Consider the following 17,440-nt stretch of genomic DNA (forward strand, 5'->3'; position numbering starts at 1 on the left):
CCTCGTGGCTTTGGAAACAAAGGACTACAACTGTTACTGTTTGTAGATGACATGATACTGTATGTAAAGATTTCACCAAGAAACTATTAGGACCAATGAATGAATTCAGTAAAGTAGCAGGATACAAAATTTGCATCAAAAAGAATAAAATTCCTAGGAATACATTTAACCAAGGAAGTGAAAGATCTGTAGTTAGAAAACTATAAGACACTGAAGAAACTGAAGATACAAATAAATGGAAGGCTATATACCGTGTTCATGGATAGGAAGAATAACATTAAAATGTCCGTAACCAAAGCAATCTACAGATTCAATGCAATCCTTATCAAAATACCAAGGGCCTTTTCCACAGAACTAAAATAATTCTAAAATTTATATGGACTCACAGAAGACTCCAAATAGCAATTTCGAGAAAGAAGAACAAAATTGGAGTTATCATGCTACCTGATACCAAACTGTCATCAAAAAAATCGTAGTATCAGTGAAAGAGAACAGAGCCCAGAAACAAACCCACGCCTATGTGGTCAATTAGTCCATGACAAAGGAAACAAGACTATACATTGGGGCAAAGACAGTCTCTTCAGTAAATGGTGCTGGGAAAACTAGACAGAAACATGCAAAAAAAGAAAGCCTCTACGACATGGCCTATTGCTCCTGGGCTACAAGCCTGCACAGCACGTGATGGAGGCGGCTGGAACACGGTGGTGAGCCTGTCTGAACACAGACATGGCACCTAAAAACACGGTCCACGGCGCTTTCCCACGAATGGCACCCACCTCGTCCTTGGCCAGGATCTTCAGATGCTCCAGGATCTGCGCCATCACCGTCTCGCACAGCTTGTTGTTTTCAGCCAGGAACTTGGAGTCTCCCCCATAGAGGCTGTCATTGGAGTCGACTGATGGAAGAAAGCAGAGCGGTGAGACGTTACCAAGGCCATTCTGTCCGGGGAGATGGAGCCGCGTGGCAGGAAACTGCGGCAGCGCAAATGGAAACAGCCAGAATTTCCCAGGGGGCTTGGGGGTCTGTGGAATCACAGAGAAAACAGCTGGCCTTCTGGACAGTCGGAGCTAGAGACCAGGACGTGGACGTCGTGTCCCCTCTGGCTCATGGGTGGAGGGGGACAAGGAGAATCATACTGACCATCAGAGCAGCTGCCAAGCCTGACCACAGGGCTAAGTGCTGGCCACACATTACATTACTGCAAGTCCTCAGAACCAGCATGAAAGAAGAGATTAACATCTCCCTTTGACGAATGGGGAAACGGGCTCAGAGGGGACCCCGCTAAGATTCACACCCGGGAAGTCCGTTCCAAAGCCTGAACTGCCAATCACGGCACCCAGCTGCCTGCCTGGCCCTTCCTCTTCAAACGCACCATAAAGCTCCCTCTGCTCGTGAACTTGAATCCCTCTAATCATGTCTCTTGCCCTTTAAAAAGTCCCCCACTCGCTCGGGCACCTCCTGTGACAACTACTCCCTAGAGTATGACCAGGAAGGACAGCCTTCCCTCCTCTCCGCCTTCCTATCAGCTGACCTGTACACGGACATGACCTCCTCTGGAGAAGGACAGAGAGACTACAGGGGTGCTGTTTTGCACTTGACACACTTGGAGCTAAGTCCCTATCAGCATATACGGATCTGGTCTGTTTGTAACGGCCGGGCAGTATTCCACTGTGTGACGGACCACAGTGTATGTCGTTGGTCCCTGCTGGGGACTCTAGCTGTTTTCTTAGTTGGAGGGTGGGGGTCTGGTCCGGGCTGTTGCCAAGTCTTAGCGTCCACAGTGAAACCACAGCCCTGCCTGCAGAGTCCATTCTTTCCCTCCACACCTCCGTGAGCCCACTCCCCTTTTCTCTGCAGGTCTGTTTTAGCTGCTTTCATCCCAGCACCCCAGCACCAACTTGGCCATGGCGGAGCGCCATCCTTTCAACCTGGTGTGAACCAGCTGCGGTCTCAGGGGCCAACTGAGTGGAGAAGCCACAGGCCACACGGAGAAACCCTTGGAGCACCTGCAGCACTAAGGGGCCGAGAAGAGGGACAGGGTCTCGGCTGCTTCTGAGTTGATGGAGACCTGAAATGTGGGCCATTGTCCCAGCAATGGAAGTGGTCAGGCCAGAGTGCAGGCCAGAGTGAGACTGAGTCCAGACCTGGTGCTCATGAGGGAGAGAAATGATACACCCAGCAAACGGCCACTAAAACCAACCCCCTGACCTCTGCATCTGTCTGGCCTGGGCTCACACCCCCAATGCAGGTGGCGTGGAGCAGCGAAGGAGCTACACTGGATTTACAGTGGCATTCCGGGTCCACTCCTCCCCCTGGAGATGCTCCGTCTGCATATTCAATAAATAAACATTCAGTCCAGCAATATTCCTCCTTCTGTTAATACATCAAACACACGTGCATGTAAGTAGTGGAGTTCCCGCTCCAGGTAATTCCAAAACGGTCTCTTTTTGTTCGTCTGGGAAGAGAGGAGCCAAGGCATCCTTCTAAATGCAAGAAATAATGGACCCGAGTTTTTCAGACGTCCTGACCCATGTTATCACTGTCTAAAATAGAGGCTGCCCAGAGTAAGAACAGGGTGGGAAAATGGAACCCCCGGCCTTTGCAAAGCCTCCTGCAGCCCCCGGACTCTCTCCGACTAAGACAACTGTCCGGTCACAATTGTGCATCCAAAGTAAACACACCTGGGCCAAGAAGAAGGAAACGAAAACCCTTCCGTTTTCACCTCTAGAAGTCAGAAATCTAGACTCCCGCCTATGGAACACAGCCGCGTTCCCTTAGGGAGTAGTCCGGCCCCTGCAGTAAGCCCTGGCGTGAGGCGCAGACAGAGAGAGGAGAAGGCTTGCTCCTGACAGGGTCTTTGGTTTACAGACCCACTTCCACGGCAGTGTCAGGTCCTCAGAAGTGCCCCTCACAAAAGAGGAAATAAGAACGCCAACAAATACCGGAAAACACATTCCATCACATTAAACCATCAGGGAAATGCAAATTACACGCATCAGAACAGCCAAAATGAAAAAGGCTGAGCATACCAAGGGAACGAATGGACCCCTCGTTCATGCCCAGTGGGAGTGTCAACTGGGACAACCACTTCGGAAAACTGACGCAGTATCTACCAAAGCCAACCAAGCAAATCCTGTGAGCCGGCAATTCCAAGCTGGGTGTGTGTACCCAACAGAAATGCACACCAAGTGACATGTTCAGGAACTACTCATTCCAGCCGGAACTGGAATTGGAAACATGCAAATAACTGTTCGTCCATAAAGGAATGAATGAATCCTGGTATATCCACACAAAGGAATTCTGTACAGCGGTGCAAAAGGATGACCCAGAGCTACACGCAGCCCCACAGAAGACTCTCACAGACCAAGTGAAAGAAGCCAGGCACCAAAGAATGCTTGCGAAATGAGTCCGTTTACATGAAAGTCAGGAATCGGCAAACTAATGTGTAACGCCAGAGGTCCGGAGAGCGGTGCTTACTGCAAGGGAGCCTATGGGGGATTTCTGGGGAATTAGTGATGTTTGATTTCTTGATGTGGGTGGTGGTCACCTGGATGTGTTCACTTTGTGAGAATTCACTGAGCTTGATAGTTTGTCGTATACGTACGTTCTATATTATACTGAACTAAAACACTGTTTTGTAACCAAGGACGCAGCATAATACGTATCTCACAGTTCTGGGTCTGCATTCCACTTCCATCACTAACTGGCCCTCAGCCCCTGAGACCACGTGGTTTGCACACCACACCGTCCTTCTGAGTCTCCCCCGTGGTGGTATGTAAGGTGGAGACAAGCATGGATGCCTGTCCTATCGCAGTGCTGTGAGGATTAAAGGAGAATGAGGCCCATAGAGTCTGGCGCAGTGCCTGGCACACAGTAGGCGCTCAGGCTGTACGAGCTGTCATCACCGACATTAACCGGCCTCCCTAAGTTACAGCTTTACCTTCAGCCTCCAGATCCCAGCCAGAGAAAACCTCCAAGCGTTACTAGCAGGTCATCCCTTCCCACCGCAAACTTGTTCCCTGAAACGTACAGATGTAGAGACACCCACTTAAACCCTGAAGTATACAACTACCGCCAAAGCACCTTTAAACACCAGGGCTGTGTTTTGGAAACCAAACCTTGGAGCTGAGGGTCTGACAAGAGGACGCTTAGGCTTGGCGCGCAGAGGTGTGGAGTTGGGACAGTCCCATGTGAGGCCCAGGGCACGAGGAGGCCTCCTCGCAGACGTGGAGCAGCAAGTTCAAAACGGCTGGCAGCACACGGGGCCAAGGCCATCTCCTTCCTCCCGCAGCTGATCCAGGCGCTAACTGAGCCTCAGCGTCACTTGAAGTAACGGGTAACAACACCCAGCCGGGGGACCCGCCCGAGACTGTGGTTAGGACAGGCCGGGGATGAAGCTCACGCCCGTGTTTACTTAACCACTGTTCTGGGTAATTCTGTGGCACACCAAACACAGCACCTATCTAAAAGGGGGCTTTCTCCGAACTCATCCGAAGCTTGTTAAAGAGGCAGCGTCTCAGGCCTCTTCCTGGGGAGTCTTCGTCAGAAGGGGCAGGTGGGGCTCAGGAATCGGTAACTTAAGAGTTGCCCTGGGGAATCCTTACCCCGGACGAACTCGTGTTGGGTGAAACAAGGCAAGTGAAGCATGAACTTTACGTGCATGCAATTCAAGGACAGTGCAGTCTCTGGTGGGAGGGGACTGTCTACCTTTATCTACGTGGTAGAGGTAGGTCTCCTGGCCCATGGCAGACAGAAGGTGCAGGACGCAGGTGTAGATGCGGATTTTGTCGTCACTGTTGTCTTCCCAGGCGTAGTCCTGGATCACGTTGAGAAGCTCTCGAACAAGAAACAGGACCCCGTGTTCGGGATGATCCTAGGGGAGAACCAAAGAAGGATAAACAATCCAGACAGGCAGCGGGACGGGGAAGAAAAGTCATGCCAGCAACCCAGGCCCCTCTTGTTAGCAGCGGTGGAGAAGGGAAAGCGCCAGCGATGGTTCAACAACAGAGAAAAATGACAAAAATGTCGCCGACCCACGCATCCACACCCTCCACCTGCAGGGACGAGCTTTGAGAGCCTCCCTTTTCAGGTCTGAGGAATGAGAAAGCAAAGTGTCCTGTCAGCTAAATGGCCTGTTTCCAGAATGACAATCCTGCTCACATGTGCACAGCAGTCAAAAGTCCCGTTCCTCCAACGACAAAAGCAAGTTGCAGGTCTCAGAGCAGACGAACAGCGGACACCACAAGGGTGAAGGGAACTAGTGAAGACAGGGGAGGCACCCAGGGCCTGGTGACAGCAGGAAGCTGTTACTACCCTTGGGCTGAAGGCACCCAGGGAGTGACATTACTGGAACCTACAGCTGGAGGAGGCCAGCAGGCAGGAACTGTGGCCTTGGGTGCAGGAACAAAACCAGGGCCCAGCGAGCGTGGGGGGATGTACCCCAACCCCACTCGCCTGCCCTCCACCCGTCGAGACCTCCCTCTGGCTGAGTGAGCTGAAGCCAGAAGGAAACAGCCCGGGTGAGGCAGCCCCAGAGGCCAGTCTCCCATACGGGTCAGATGGGAGGGCAGAGGATCCTACAGCGGGCAGCTTGTGCCAAGGACGCTCTGGCCTCCAGCCCACTGTTCCCTCCGCTGGGGTCTTCATCTGCAAGGCGTTCTCAAAGGCAGACGGCTCGTGGGAGCTTAGCTCTCCGCGTACATGCTAACTCCCCAGCGAGGCCTTTCTTCCCTGATCACCCAGAGCCCCCGGCCTCCGCCCTAGTCTCTCTTTCCCCCAAATCATGTCACGTTTCAGAGCAGTTCTCAGCATCTGAACTGATGGTGCTCATTCCTTCTGAGAACTACCCAGTAACATCTCTTGCTTTAGCTGCTTCTCTCTCACCCAAGCCTATCACCTCCAGGAGACAGGTACTTTATCTGTCGTGTCCGCCAAGAGCTCACTGCTAGGACTGCCCCGGGAACACGCCGGACGGTGCCCCATCCCTGGTTCCTACGACAGTGCTGGGTACACGGCAGGAGCTCGGTAAATACTGTGGAACGGATCACATGCTTTGAGTACCTTCTACGTGCCAGGAACTGAGGTCGCTATAAAAACAGTAACAGTAGCTAACATTTATGGTTGCTATCATAGCTGCCGTAGCTTTTCTGTGTTCCAGGAAGATACGAGTATGACATACCCTCCCCATTTCATTTGGGCACTGGGCCACAGAGAGGTTACGTGGCCCAAGGTCACCATGATGACACTTGTGGGAACCGGGATTGGAGCCCTGGCAGTCTGGCTCCAGAGCCAACATTCCGTCTATTAACACGGCCCCTGTACAGATGAACTAGGCGTGGCTCTGCCCATGGAGCCGGCTAACTGGGGAAGGCCTACGCGGAGTCAGCTATTCTGAAAGCTGGCCCGGACACGGACAAGCGCTGTAACCAAGATGGGTGGGCACAAGCAGCCGGCAAACCCAATGGGTGTATTCCAGCGTAACAATAACAAACACTTCCAGCGGGTGAGCCGGGGGGGGGGGGGAGGAGGGGGAGACGTGGTTTGTACAGCTGTCAACATCTGCGGAACTGCTGTTCTGTTGGCAAGAGGTCACATGATGTGCCAAAGCCTGGGGGCTTCAAACTGTAGGCATCAGAAGTGCCCACTGCTTACAGGGCCCACCTCAGCTGGCAACGCACCACTGCCTTTCTTTGCTCACAGCTGTTTCTATTTTGTTCTGCTATGTGGATGCTCACAACTACATTGTATTGAAGGACCTGCCTTGGAACGAGACAACAACCCGAATGTTCCAGTAACTTAATTTCAACACAAACTGCCGTAACTATTGTGGGCGACCATCCTACACACCTTCAAAAGGTGGTGGAAGGGGAATGAAGACGAAAAGGTTTGCAGTTAAGCCATTTCTGGGAGTTTCTGCTTCTAACCAAAGAGACGAGACATTATTTCCAACCTTCTGTACAACGAAGCATTTTCCACACGATAGCCATGCTTCAGTGGCCGTGACACTTTTTTTTTTTATTGTACTTGGATGGCTCAGTGCCAGCAACTGAAGCAAGGCAAATACCAATTAAAAAAAAAAAAAAAAGAAAGAGAAGAAAAGAAAAAGAAAAGTCCTGGATTCAGTTCGCAATCCTAGTGGGAAAGGTCCCCCAGTGTCTGTGCGGTGCTAAGGCTGCCTCTGTGACCAGCGAACAAATGCAAACGAGGAGACGGATGGGGCACCTGGAAGGGACTCGGGCCTCCCAGCTGCACAGACGGGGGCTGGCTTCCGCCATGGGCACAAGTCCTTCTAGTAAGTAAATGTCACCAGTGGGGAGAAGAGGCAATACCCTGGAAATACCGAGCTTCCCAGGAGAGCTAAGATGAGAGGCAGAGAAGGCAGCGCTGAGCCAGACATCCTGGCTTTGAATTCTGCCGTGGGCACTTCCGAGCTGGTGACCCTGGGCGAGTCACTTCCCCTCCCTGTGCCAGGGTCTGCTTCTGTGAAATGAGGATAAGAACAGGCTTGTTGGGTGTGAGTGTTTGTGAACTGCTGGCTGGCTCACTGTAAGAGGCATGTAAGTGTTGGTGAAATAAATAAAGTCCTTCAGAGAAGGAGCTAGAACGTGGGGGGCAGGGCTGGGAGGAAGAGCAGGAAAGGAAAGGGGGGCACTGCTGCTCACTAGCTGTGCCCTCGACAAGCTGCACGGCCTCTCCAGCTCTACGTTTCCTGAAGGGGAAAAGGCACAAAGACTCCACCTTGCCGGGCCTGGGGAGGGTTCCTAGAGCTGAATACTGACAAAGGGCTTCAGCACAGCACAGTTGAAAATCCACATGTAACTTCTGACTCCCCAAAACTTAATTACACGCCCTCGGTGTCCATGGGGCATTGATTCCAAGACCCTCCCACGGATACAAAGACCCAAGATCCCTTCAATAAAAGGGCGTAGAACGATGGATACCATTGGCCCTTTGCATCCATGCTTCCCAGAAGGGGATCAAAAATACTGTTCTCATCTGTGGTTGGCTGAAACCGCCGTGAAATGCAGGGATACGGGGCTGACTGTATATTTAATGAAAAACATCCGCATATAACTAGACCCTGAAAGTTCAAACCCGTGTTGTTCGAGAGCTAGCTGTAGTCAGAAGTCACGACCCGTCGCTAGTCTCCGTTTCATTATCTTCAGGAACCCCCACCTGGCAAAAGCACCAGCAGTGACACCAAGAACAAGAGACTCTGTTGAAGCCGGGGGCATCCCCACAAAGGCCCAGCAGCCAGGCAGGCAACAGAGATAGGTTTCTTGGGTCCGGAGGCACCCAGGGCAACTGGAGAAAGTGTGCAAGCCCCGGCCGCCTCCCAGAAACCCCCCGTGCTCCCCAGCTGAGGCCAGCTGGCCAGGTGGGGAACATGGCCCCACATGGCAGGACCTGCTTTTTCAAGATTAACTGAAAATCTGGGGTTTTTGTGATCTATGAATTTTTAAATATGGGTCATTCATTCCACACGTCTTCCGTGATTATGTGGCCAGCAACCGTGTCATCAATTTGTGGCCCCAGGGAGAGAGCCAGGTCACAAACCACTTCCATGACTATCACTGCCCTCAGCCCTCACAGCAGCCCTGCCAAGCGGACACTGTGATGACAGTTCAGGAAGGTAACAACTATACAAAACCTTCCCAAGGCCACAAAACTCCTGAGTCACTGGGTCAGGACCCAACGCAAGTTTCTGACACTTACAGAAGGCTTTTCATTGGATCTTCGATGATTTTTAACAGAGAGGAAACACCATACACAGAAGGAAATGCTTCCCAGGTGATCAACGAACAAGGGCACAGATCTGCTTCCTCCTTAGAAACCCTCATTTCTTTTGTCCCATCACTTGACAAATAGCTAGATTGTCCAAAGAGAGGAGATTTGAAAAACACAAGTCAAGCAGCCCGGGCCCCGGACCCCCCCACCCCCACTCTGGAGACCCTGGGATCTGAACTGTGATTGCTGGGAACTGAGTCACCTGTCTTCTCAGCCTCATCGAGATACAATTCGCCCACTGAAAGTGCACAACTCAATGGTCAGGATAGTCACAGAGCTGTGCGGTCATCGCCACAATCAATTCAGGACATTTTCATCACCCCAACAAGGAACTCCGTCCCCATGGGAGCTGAGCCACTGTCATGGCCCGAGTCCAGAGGGGTGTTTCTCAGAGTGTGTTCCCAGAATCACCGACACCTGAATTGAGTGGGGGGCAGGGAGTTGGGAGAGGGCCCCACACATCCGGATTTTAGCAAGTAGCCCTGGTTCCCACGCACATTTGGCTCCATCAGGAGCCAGCCGGTCCCATGCCTGGACCTTGTCCCAACCTGCCGAGGCCACTGGGCGCCCCAGAACACTACGTAGAGCCTAAAATACGTAAGACTACAAAGGAAACCCATCATCCGCAAACCTCGTTTTCAAAATATTTCCCCAATGTATGTGTTATATCGTCATCTATTGTTCCTCGGTGAATACATTTAAACAACAGACCTAAAGACGAACCTAGTAACCACTGTGCTTTTGAAGCAGGAAGCGCACGGAACAGTCATGTGAAACACCTTTCACACCCGAAACTTGATATGAACATACAGGTGTGGCTACTGGTGACGGAGACCCAGCTACTGCGGCGACCCCTGGCTCGTGGCCTGTAACCCGTCATGGAGCGAAAGGCTACATTTCACTGAGGTTTGTAAGAACAAGGATGTCACTCATTTTCTCCTCCAAATTCATGGCTGCCCTGCCAGATCCCCAGGGGGGAGCTGGACCCGAGGTTGAGAATCCCTGCTAGGGTGAGGGTCCTCGTGCTGGTCCCTCCAGCTCCCTCTGATTCCCTCCAGCCCAGGCCTGACGGCTCATCTCTTACGTTCCACAGGAAACCCCAGCAAGGTCCCCTCTGACCTCCGGTCTCTGGTTTCCAGCACTTACCGTCAAGAGAGTATCACTCTCACCTCTGTACCGTCCTACTCTACGTCTGCACACTCGCACACTTCACCACCACGGCAGCTCTGATGTGTAGATGCTGTCATTATTCCCATTTTACAGACGAGGAAACCGCAACCCAGGGGGGTAACATCACTGCCCGAGACTGCAGGGTGGGAAGGAAGACGGGCTGGGATTTTGCCCTCGGCATCTCGGTCCCGATGCCTGAGCCCCCTTAACCAGTAAGCGACACCTCCTGACCATACAGACAGCCTCAACTACTACACCCAGGACACAGAATGAATGGAAAACACACTGAGAAATTCAGATCTGACAACACCAACATATACACAATCCCTGCACTTACAGGGCTATGGATGCATATAAAGCAGGTCAAAGACACGTCACCTGCAGCCCTTTTGGGGAGACGTACCGGAACTATTAATAAAGTAGAAAAGAAATTGCAGAGGAATTCCAGAAGGAATGAGTCCGAGGGCCGCATCTTCCCATCGATACTTATCATCTTTGGAACTTCTGGAATGAGGCCGATAGCGGCTTTGAAAAACGCATCAGCTGCAAGACAGAAGAAAAGTCCATTTGTGAGGCTGAAAAATTCAGGGGCTGCTTTCGTATTCACACGGCTGGAAGGTGATCCTGAGTGTTACGTGGAAGTCAGGCCACGCAGACGGCAGGTCCTAGAAAAGGGTTCCTGCAAACCGTACCTGACTGGGTGGGACATTCCGGTGACATTCCGTTGAGAGGGAACAGTTCTTCCCACCATCTCTCCCTCTTTCCCTCCTTCCTCCTATGAGCAGTTCAGCTCAAAGAACCTCAAACTGGCTTTAAGTAATGAAGTGGGGAAAAAAACAAGTGGTAAAATTTTACAGAAAGCCTAGAAATCACAGTTGCCTGGGCTGAGGGCTCAACCTAGATCCGTTCACTGAACCCTCCCGTGGATCACGGGAGCAAATGCTGTCATTGGTCCCACTTCACAGATGGGAAATAAGGTGCAGAAAGGGAAGGGGGGGGGGAGACGGAGAGGGAGCAAAGGAGAGGGCGAGGGAGAGGGGGAGAGGGAGAGGTGCAGAGGGTCAGAGGGGGAGAGAGAGAAGGCGGTTCTAGCACTGGTGGTAGGAACTGGGGCTCAAACGCTGGCCTGTCTGCATCTCTTCTAGCGCACACCGTATTTGTTAAAGAAATAACAACTGGAACGTGTGAAGGAATGCACACACACGCGCACACACACACAAAGAGCCTCAGAGACTTCTGAGAGTGACAGTTCCAGATAATCACCCCAGAAATGAAGATATTTGAAAAATATCTAACAATGTCTAGATATTTGAAAAACTATGAAAAAGTCTGTAAAACAAGAAGACTTCAAAGGATGAAAGGGAGAGGAGAGGGGGAGAGAGAGAGATGGAGGGGGAGAGGAGATGAGGAGGGACGGAAAGAGAAGATGGGAGTGAAAGAGCCACAGGAGGACAGAAGCAGAGACAGGGACGGGGAGAGGGGGAAGAACTGGAGATGGGGGAGGAGGGTTTGCAGAAGGGCCACCCAGGCTGCTGCTCTAAGGGACAGCCACCCGCCTCGCCTCGTGGGGCAAAGCGTGACACTAAGCTGAGGGTGACGCAGACCTTCCAGGGCTCGGGGTGCAGCTCTGCACCCCGCAGCCAATGGCCTGGAAGGTTCCTCTCTGATGAGCTGCTCTAGGAGTGAGTCATACTTTAGGGTTCAAGCTCTCCAGATACCCTCACTGCCATGGGTTCTCCACGAGGCTTTGCAAGGCTCCGGCCTAAGCCCGGAGGCCCTTTGCAGCTCCTACAGGTAACTCGGAGGCCGGCAGCCTCCCACAGCGCCCACCTGAAGGTCCCCACTGCTGCCTTGTGTACCGCGGCTCTGCACACACAGTCTGAATGGAAGGGCTCCATGTCCTAAGGGGCTAAGGCGTCAGTCGGCGGGACGACTGCCGGAAAGCTTCAAAATGCTCGGAATTAAGATGAGGGTTGCTCATTGTCTGCAAGAGCGAAAAACTGGAAAGAATCCAAATACGTTTCAATAGGAGCTGGGGGTGGGGTGGAAATGAAGAGGGGCCGGGGAAATAATCTACAGCACTTTTAAGAAGAAAAAGCAATAGAACACTGAACAGCCATCACAAAGAATGGGGTGGGTCCGTAGTATGTATGGTCACGGATGAACGGGAGGGGGCGGGTAGGGAGAAAGGCCAAGACTTACCGATAAGCGAAAAAAGCAAACTGAAAAGCCCTGGAAGACACGATCTCATTTCTACGGGGGAGAGGGGATGGGTGTACAGATGGGGAGGAAGGAGGGCAGAAGGGAGGTAAAGGGCCTAAGAGAGTATTTTTTAAATGGATATATAGAAGGAAAAAAAAAATCAAGAAAAATATCTAAACTATGAACAGTGGGTATTTTTTTTTTTTTTTTTTTGAGGGGAGGAGACAGAGAAGATTGCCGGAGACGAGGGGAGTTTTTTTTTTAAAAGTCTACATTACTGTTTTATTGGAAGTTTTTCAAATGAGCACCCACTGTTTTTATAATAAAAATCATGAAAATGTAAAATAATGTACAGGTTGTCTGTTTTACAACAGGACACAGGACAGTTGCCCCAAACACCCTCCATATGTGATGAACCCAGATTTAACTGTGACCTGCAGCCTAAGTCCATCCTTTCGTGGAGTCCATGAATCACAAGAGAGTCAAGAAGCAATAATGCAGACCACCCTCACGAATGGTCTTTGGTCTTTAAAAACAATGCATTAGGTCAGTGCTAATGGAAATCTTGACTGCTTGTCAGAGCCATCAACCCCCTGGGTGGAACAAGACCTCAAAAGTAATTCACCCCCAGACTGACTTTCCGCTATCACATGCCCTCCTGGGCCACTCAGCGGGGCAGCTCCCATTGCAGGAACTCTATGAAGGTAAACCGCAATTTCTTAAGATGAGGTGTCACAAAGGGGTGAGAGAGTCCCGTCCCTCAAAGATACTTTGTTGAACAGGGTTCTGGCTGGAAGAATTTTTCACTCTCTCTCTCTCACGTTCTGCCAACCCATTGCTAAACATCTGTACCAGCCTTCAACATTCTCCATCACTGGGTAAGTTTAGGCTGGAGGGACGATGTTCACAGAATGGAAACTACTGTATAAAATGCAACATTGGGACATAGTTGACTGTCTCAACTTTGTGTTACGGTATCTCATTGAATCGGCAACAGACAGGTTCCACTGCCATCATCTCCACTGTGCAGATAGGGAAACTGAGGCACAAAAAGGCCGATTTGTGGCAGGGCACCCAGCTCATCAGCACAGAGTCAGGACTGGGAAAGCCTCCATTAGTCGGGGCCTCATCCCAACACACACTCATGTACATGGTGGAACCCCACCCTCCGAGCTTCTCACTGTCCCTTCTCCCCTTCCCACATCCTGATAAACGTATGCTCTTTTAAGACCCACCTAGAACATTTCTTCCCATTGGAAAACACCCTCCTTCCTGAGAAACTAAAGATGATGGAATGAACATAAAAATACAGGGCAAGAGAACCTCTTCTTGCCGTGGCCTGATAATAATCTTCCAGAAGGAACCACTGACAAACAAGGGCAAGAAGCAACCTGGTGAAACAGGGGAAGGAAAGATAGGCAGACATCTCCTGGCCACCTCTAGGTGAAAAGCACGTGACCAAACAATGGATTGGAAAGTCCTTTGTTTCTCCTAAATACTCAGGGGCAGTGGATGACTTTGGACTAAACCCCACACGATCCACATTCCGGGCTGCACCAACGTGTTCAAAGGACCAGAACTGGATGGACCTCCCCTGTAATAAGCCTTTGTCAGCATTCCATGCTGGGAGGTCAACAAGAGTTTACTTGCTGGGCTGGACTGAGCCCTGGCAAAGCCACAGGCTGATAAAGAACATATAAGGTAGGCTGGATCAAGGGAGACCAGAAAGCCACTCTGGGTCATGGGACAGGCCGGGGGCAGGGTGGGGGGGGGTTCATTACCAACCGACAGGGAGGGTGTTAGGGAGGTGAACAAAAGCGGCCCATTTCCACGAGCTTCCCTTAATTTATATTTAGCTTTCCCATTCTCAGTCCTTGAATGTCTTATTTATTTTGGCCAGCAAATGCGGCGTGTGGCTTCCAGAAGAACAATAGTAGGCTTTTAAGGTTTAGCGCTACAGCATTTAGAGACTCAAGGACAAATCGCCAGGTAAATTATTAAACACGAAGGGGACGCCACAGTCCAGCTCCCTGCAGTAGCGTAAAGTGAGGGGTGAGGAAGATGAGTCCACAGCTGACACGGAGTCTGGGTTGTCATTACGTGGCTTATCTCAGTGTGGACCGAGGCAGCACAACAGGAAACAGCCATCCACAGCTCGCCTCAAACAGCTCCTGGGAGCAGCAAATCTTTGCGGGGCAGAATCTGGTCACAGGAAACTTGCCTGGGATCCACACACTTGCCATCAGGGTTCCAAGTTTACAAAGTTGGGAGGAGAAAGATCTAGGCCCCTGGGGCCCCCACGTGCCTCAGCTACACAGCTTACAGTCCACCCCTCATTGGCAGGTGACACCAAACTCAGGCCTTCCCACAGGGGTCCACTGTTCCTGAACTTTCTCAGAGGGAACCAGTTTACAAGAGATAAAATTTCTCATACCCAAATTAATCATTCATCTGCTCTTCCTTTTGCACACCCTCAGGTTTTTGGTGGCAGCTGTTAATTTTTGTTTTACTTTGTTTCTTGCTAACTCGTCGCCCTTCCCAAAGCAGGCACTGGGAAAGAGTTCCACATTTACCGACAAATAATAAGGATGGGTGCCTGCCTGCCCTTGCGGGACTTGCAGTCCTAGTGGGGAGGAGGTGTCCAGACAACGAGTAAACACACAATACAAACAGTAAGCAAACATCAGAACATGGTACGTGCCATGATGGTTATGAGGAGGCTGGCACAGACCATGGTTTTCCTTTTCTGCCTGATTTTTTTTTTTAAATGCAAACATCTGGGGAAAGATCATTCTAGAAAGAGGGAAGAGCCGTGCAAAGGTTCTGAATTGGAAGGCAGCTTACTATGTTCAACGGACAGAAAAAAGCCGGCAAGGCTGCCGTGTGGTATCAGATGTGGATAGATGGCAGGCAGCTCAGCTCAAGTGGGCACTTACAGGCAAGGCATTCGGTTTTATTCCAAATGCACTGGGAAGGGACCAGAGCGCCCCAGAGTCGAAAGCAAAACCAAGCAGAGTTTGAAAAGTTCTTGGATGGCAAACATGTTTGAAGACTTTGGTACCCAGAGCTGTCCCAGATGAATCAGGACCCCAGAACTGCCAGGCCAGGGGCTAAAGAACGGGGCAGGGCCACTCTCCGACCAATTCAGTGCCCACCCAAACCCATGGCAGCAAGTGGCTCCCCCTGGCATAAACTGTGACATCAGGTAGGAGAGCGGAGCAGGGGGTGGGGACAGGCAGCCAGTAAAAGCATCAGTGTTTCACACAGTCCTGGAGAAATCCCCAAATTATTTACTGAAGCTTCCGGGTTGTTTGCATGGTACACACTGTCTGTCAGGCTGGTGAAAGGACATGACCTTGGGTTAGATCCGGGACTGAGCACCGGCTCAGTGACCCTGAGCAGGCTCCTTAGCCATTCCTTCCTCAGTCTTCTCACCTGGGAAATGGGGCGCCAACACAGGATGGCCTCGTGGCTGTTGGGAGGATGAAATGAGGCAACATGTGCAAAGGGCTCTCCTCGTAACAAACGCTCCATAAAGGGTGCCAGGATTTCTTCCGGTGTTTGTGTTACGGCCTGCTGGACAGGTACCCTGCTGCCGAGTTGCCAGGGCTCTGCCTGCACACACCTGGCCCACACCATTCCAGGAGGTGATGGGGGCATCACCCTGCAACATACACTGTGACCCTCTGCCGAAGGGCGTTCTCTGGGCTCACAGGTAGCGCAGGCCTGAGTGCCAGGACGTTCTCGACCCAGAAGCAGCCCTCAGTCAGTGACAGATGGGAGCACAGTGTAAGGCTCCCCTCAGGTGGGGTAACATCCAGGCCACTACACACCCCTCCCAGAGGTATCCAGCTGCCCACAGCAGTCACCTGCCCCCCGGCACACCCTTCGCTGGCTTCCTTCCGTCCCCATCTTACCTCCCCACCCCCACCTGACACCAGCGGGGGGCCATCTCCCATATAAGCCGCTCATGCACATCCCTGCCTCCCGGAAGCTTCTGTACCTAGTACAGAGATGGGTCTCGAGCAGAATTTTCATCCCTAACAGCAACTTGCAGACAGGATTCATTCTCTGTATATTTAATAGACTCTACTCTTGTGTCTCTGGGGTTTCAAATAAACAAACAGCAACAGCAAAAAAATAAACATGGACCTGCCGTGCTGAAGCAGTCCTAATTTCTAAACTTCTCTGGGCCCACGTAGCCCGGGATGTCTGAGCTGCCCGAGCTGGTCGGTCTGAGGTAGGTTTAACGTAGGTCCTTACAGGAAAATAGCCCCGCTCTGTAACCTGACTATAAATCTGTATACGTCCAATGTGCTTCTTGCTAAAGAAACATTTAAAACTTGTTCATTGCTAATTTTTTTCTTTCGTCCTTAAGGAATCTCTCTCTCCACACACACACACACACACACACACACACACACACCACACCCCACCACACACACGCTGAGTTGGCTTTCCTAACCAGCCAGGGATGCCCCAGATGAGAGACTGATGGGCTTACCTTGGGAGAGGCACTGGTTGGCCAAGGCCACCTGGCCAGAATGCAGGTAGAGATTGAGGCGTGCAAAGATGCCCACCAGGGAGGGGATGGTGATGAAGCAGTAGGCAACACAGGCCTAGGAGAAAGGAGACAGAGGAAGCAGTTACGTGGCAAGGCCATCACAGTGGACTGGGGCTGTTTTCATCCATCATGTATTTTTCACGCAAAAACACTTAATCACCCCATCTGAGCCCGTTTTTCCCTCTTGCCTCTGCTCTATCTCTTGGGGAGGGAAAGAGGGTAGAGCAAGCAAGGAAAGGGATGGTGTATGAAAAATAAATCCTCACCCATCACTGACGGAAGGAACTAGATAACACCGAATACTGATAAGTTAAAAAGCAGCTGTTTAAACCAATTACTTTAAAAACATGGAGTTAATCAGAAGCAGCTGCTAAGAAGAGTCCGTGGTTGACTGACAGAAGTATAAGGTGAGACAGGGCAGGGCTGGGATGCCTTTTTCACTGTAATCTGTTTGATAGATTTCATTTTTGAAAACATGGATATGTAATGCTTTGATAAAATTCTGAGCAGTATACTCCAGAAGCGGTAATTTTTTTTTTTTTAAAGCTGGGAACTTACCAAGAGGGAAAAAAAGGTGCCAGGCCTCCCGGCTGCAGGCGCAACTACAGAGGTAACTGAGCTGGCACCCAAAACCCAACCCCCCTCTCTACTGCCTCCCCATCATGCGGAACAAAATTCAGACTCCTTTGATCGTTTCTTTTGAAAACATCAAGAAAG

At 51.1% G+C, this 17,440-nt stretch overlaps 1 protein-coding gene across 2 annotated transcripts in view; it reads right to left on the bottom strand.

Moving 5' to 3' along the window:
• VPS35L (VPS35 endosomal protein sorting factor like) overlaps nucleotides 1-17,440 on the bottom strand; it is a 76,958-nt gene that overhangs the window by 1,333 nt on the left and 58,185 nt on the right. The window contains exons 26-29 of one of the 2 annotated variants that reach the window (XM_074323112.1): nucleotides 16,664-16,778; nucleotides 10,361-10,500; nucleotides 4,708-4,873; nucleotides 777-895 (exon numbers count right to left, since the gene is read on the bottom strand). In XM_074323112.1, the coding sequence (XP_074179213.1) occupies nucleotides 777-895; nucleotides 4,708-4,873; nucleotides 10,361-10,500; nucleotides 16,664-16,778 (540 nt within the window). Of the gene's footprint in view, nucleotides 1-776; nucleotides 896-4,707; nucleotides 4,874-10,360; nucleotides 10,501-11,787; nucleotides 11,958-15,594; nucleotides 15,632-16,663; nucleotides 16,779-17,440 lie in introns of those variants that run through there. The other variant, XR_012493222.1, reaches the window with a different exon arrangement.

This window comes from Rhinolophus sinicus, linkage group LG18 (genome assembly GCF_036562045.2).
Source record: "Rhinolophus sinicus isolate RSC01 linkage group LG18, ASM3656204v1, whole genome shotgun sequence".
NCBI lineage: Eukaryota > Metazoa > Chordata > Mammalia > Chiroptera > Rhinolophidae > Rhinolophus > Rhinolophus sinicus.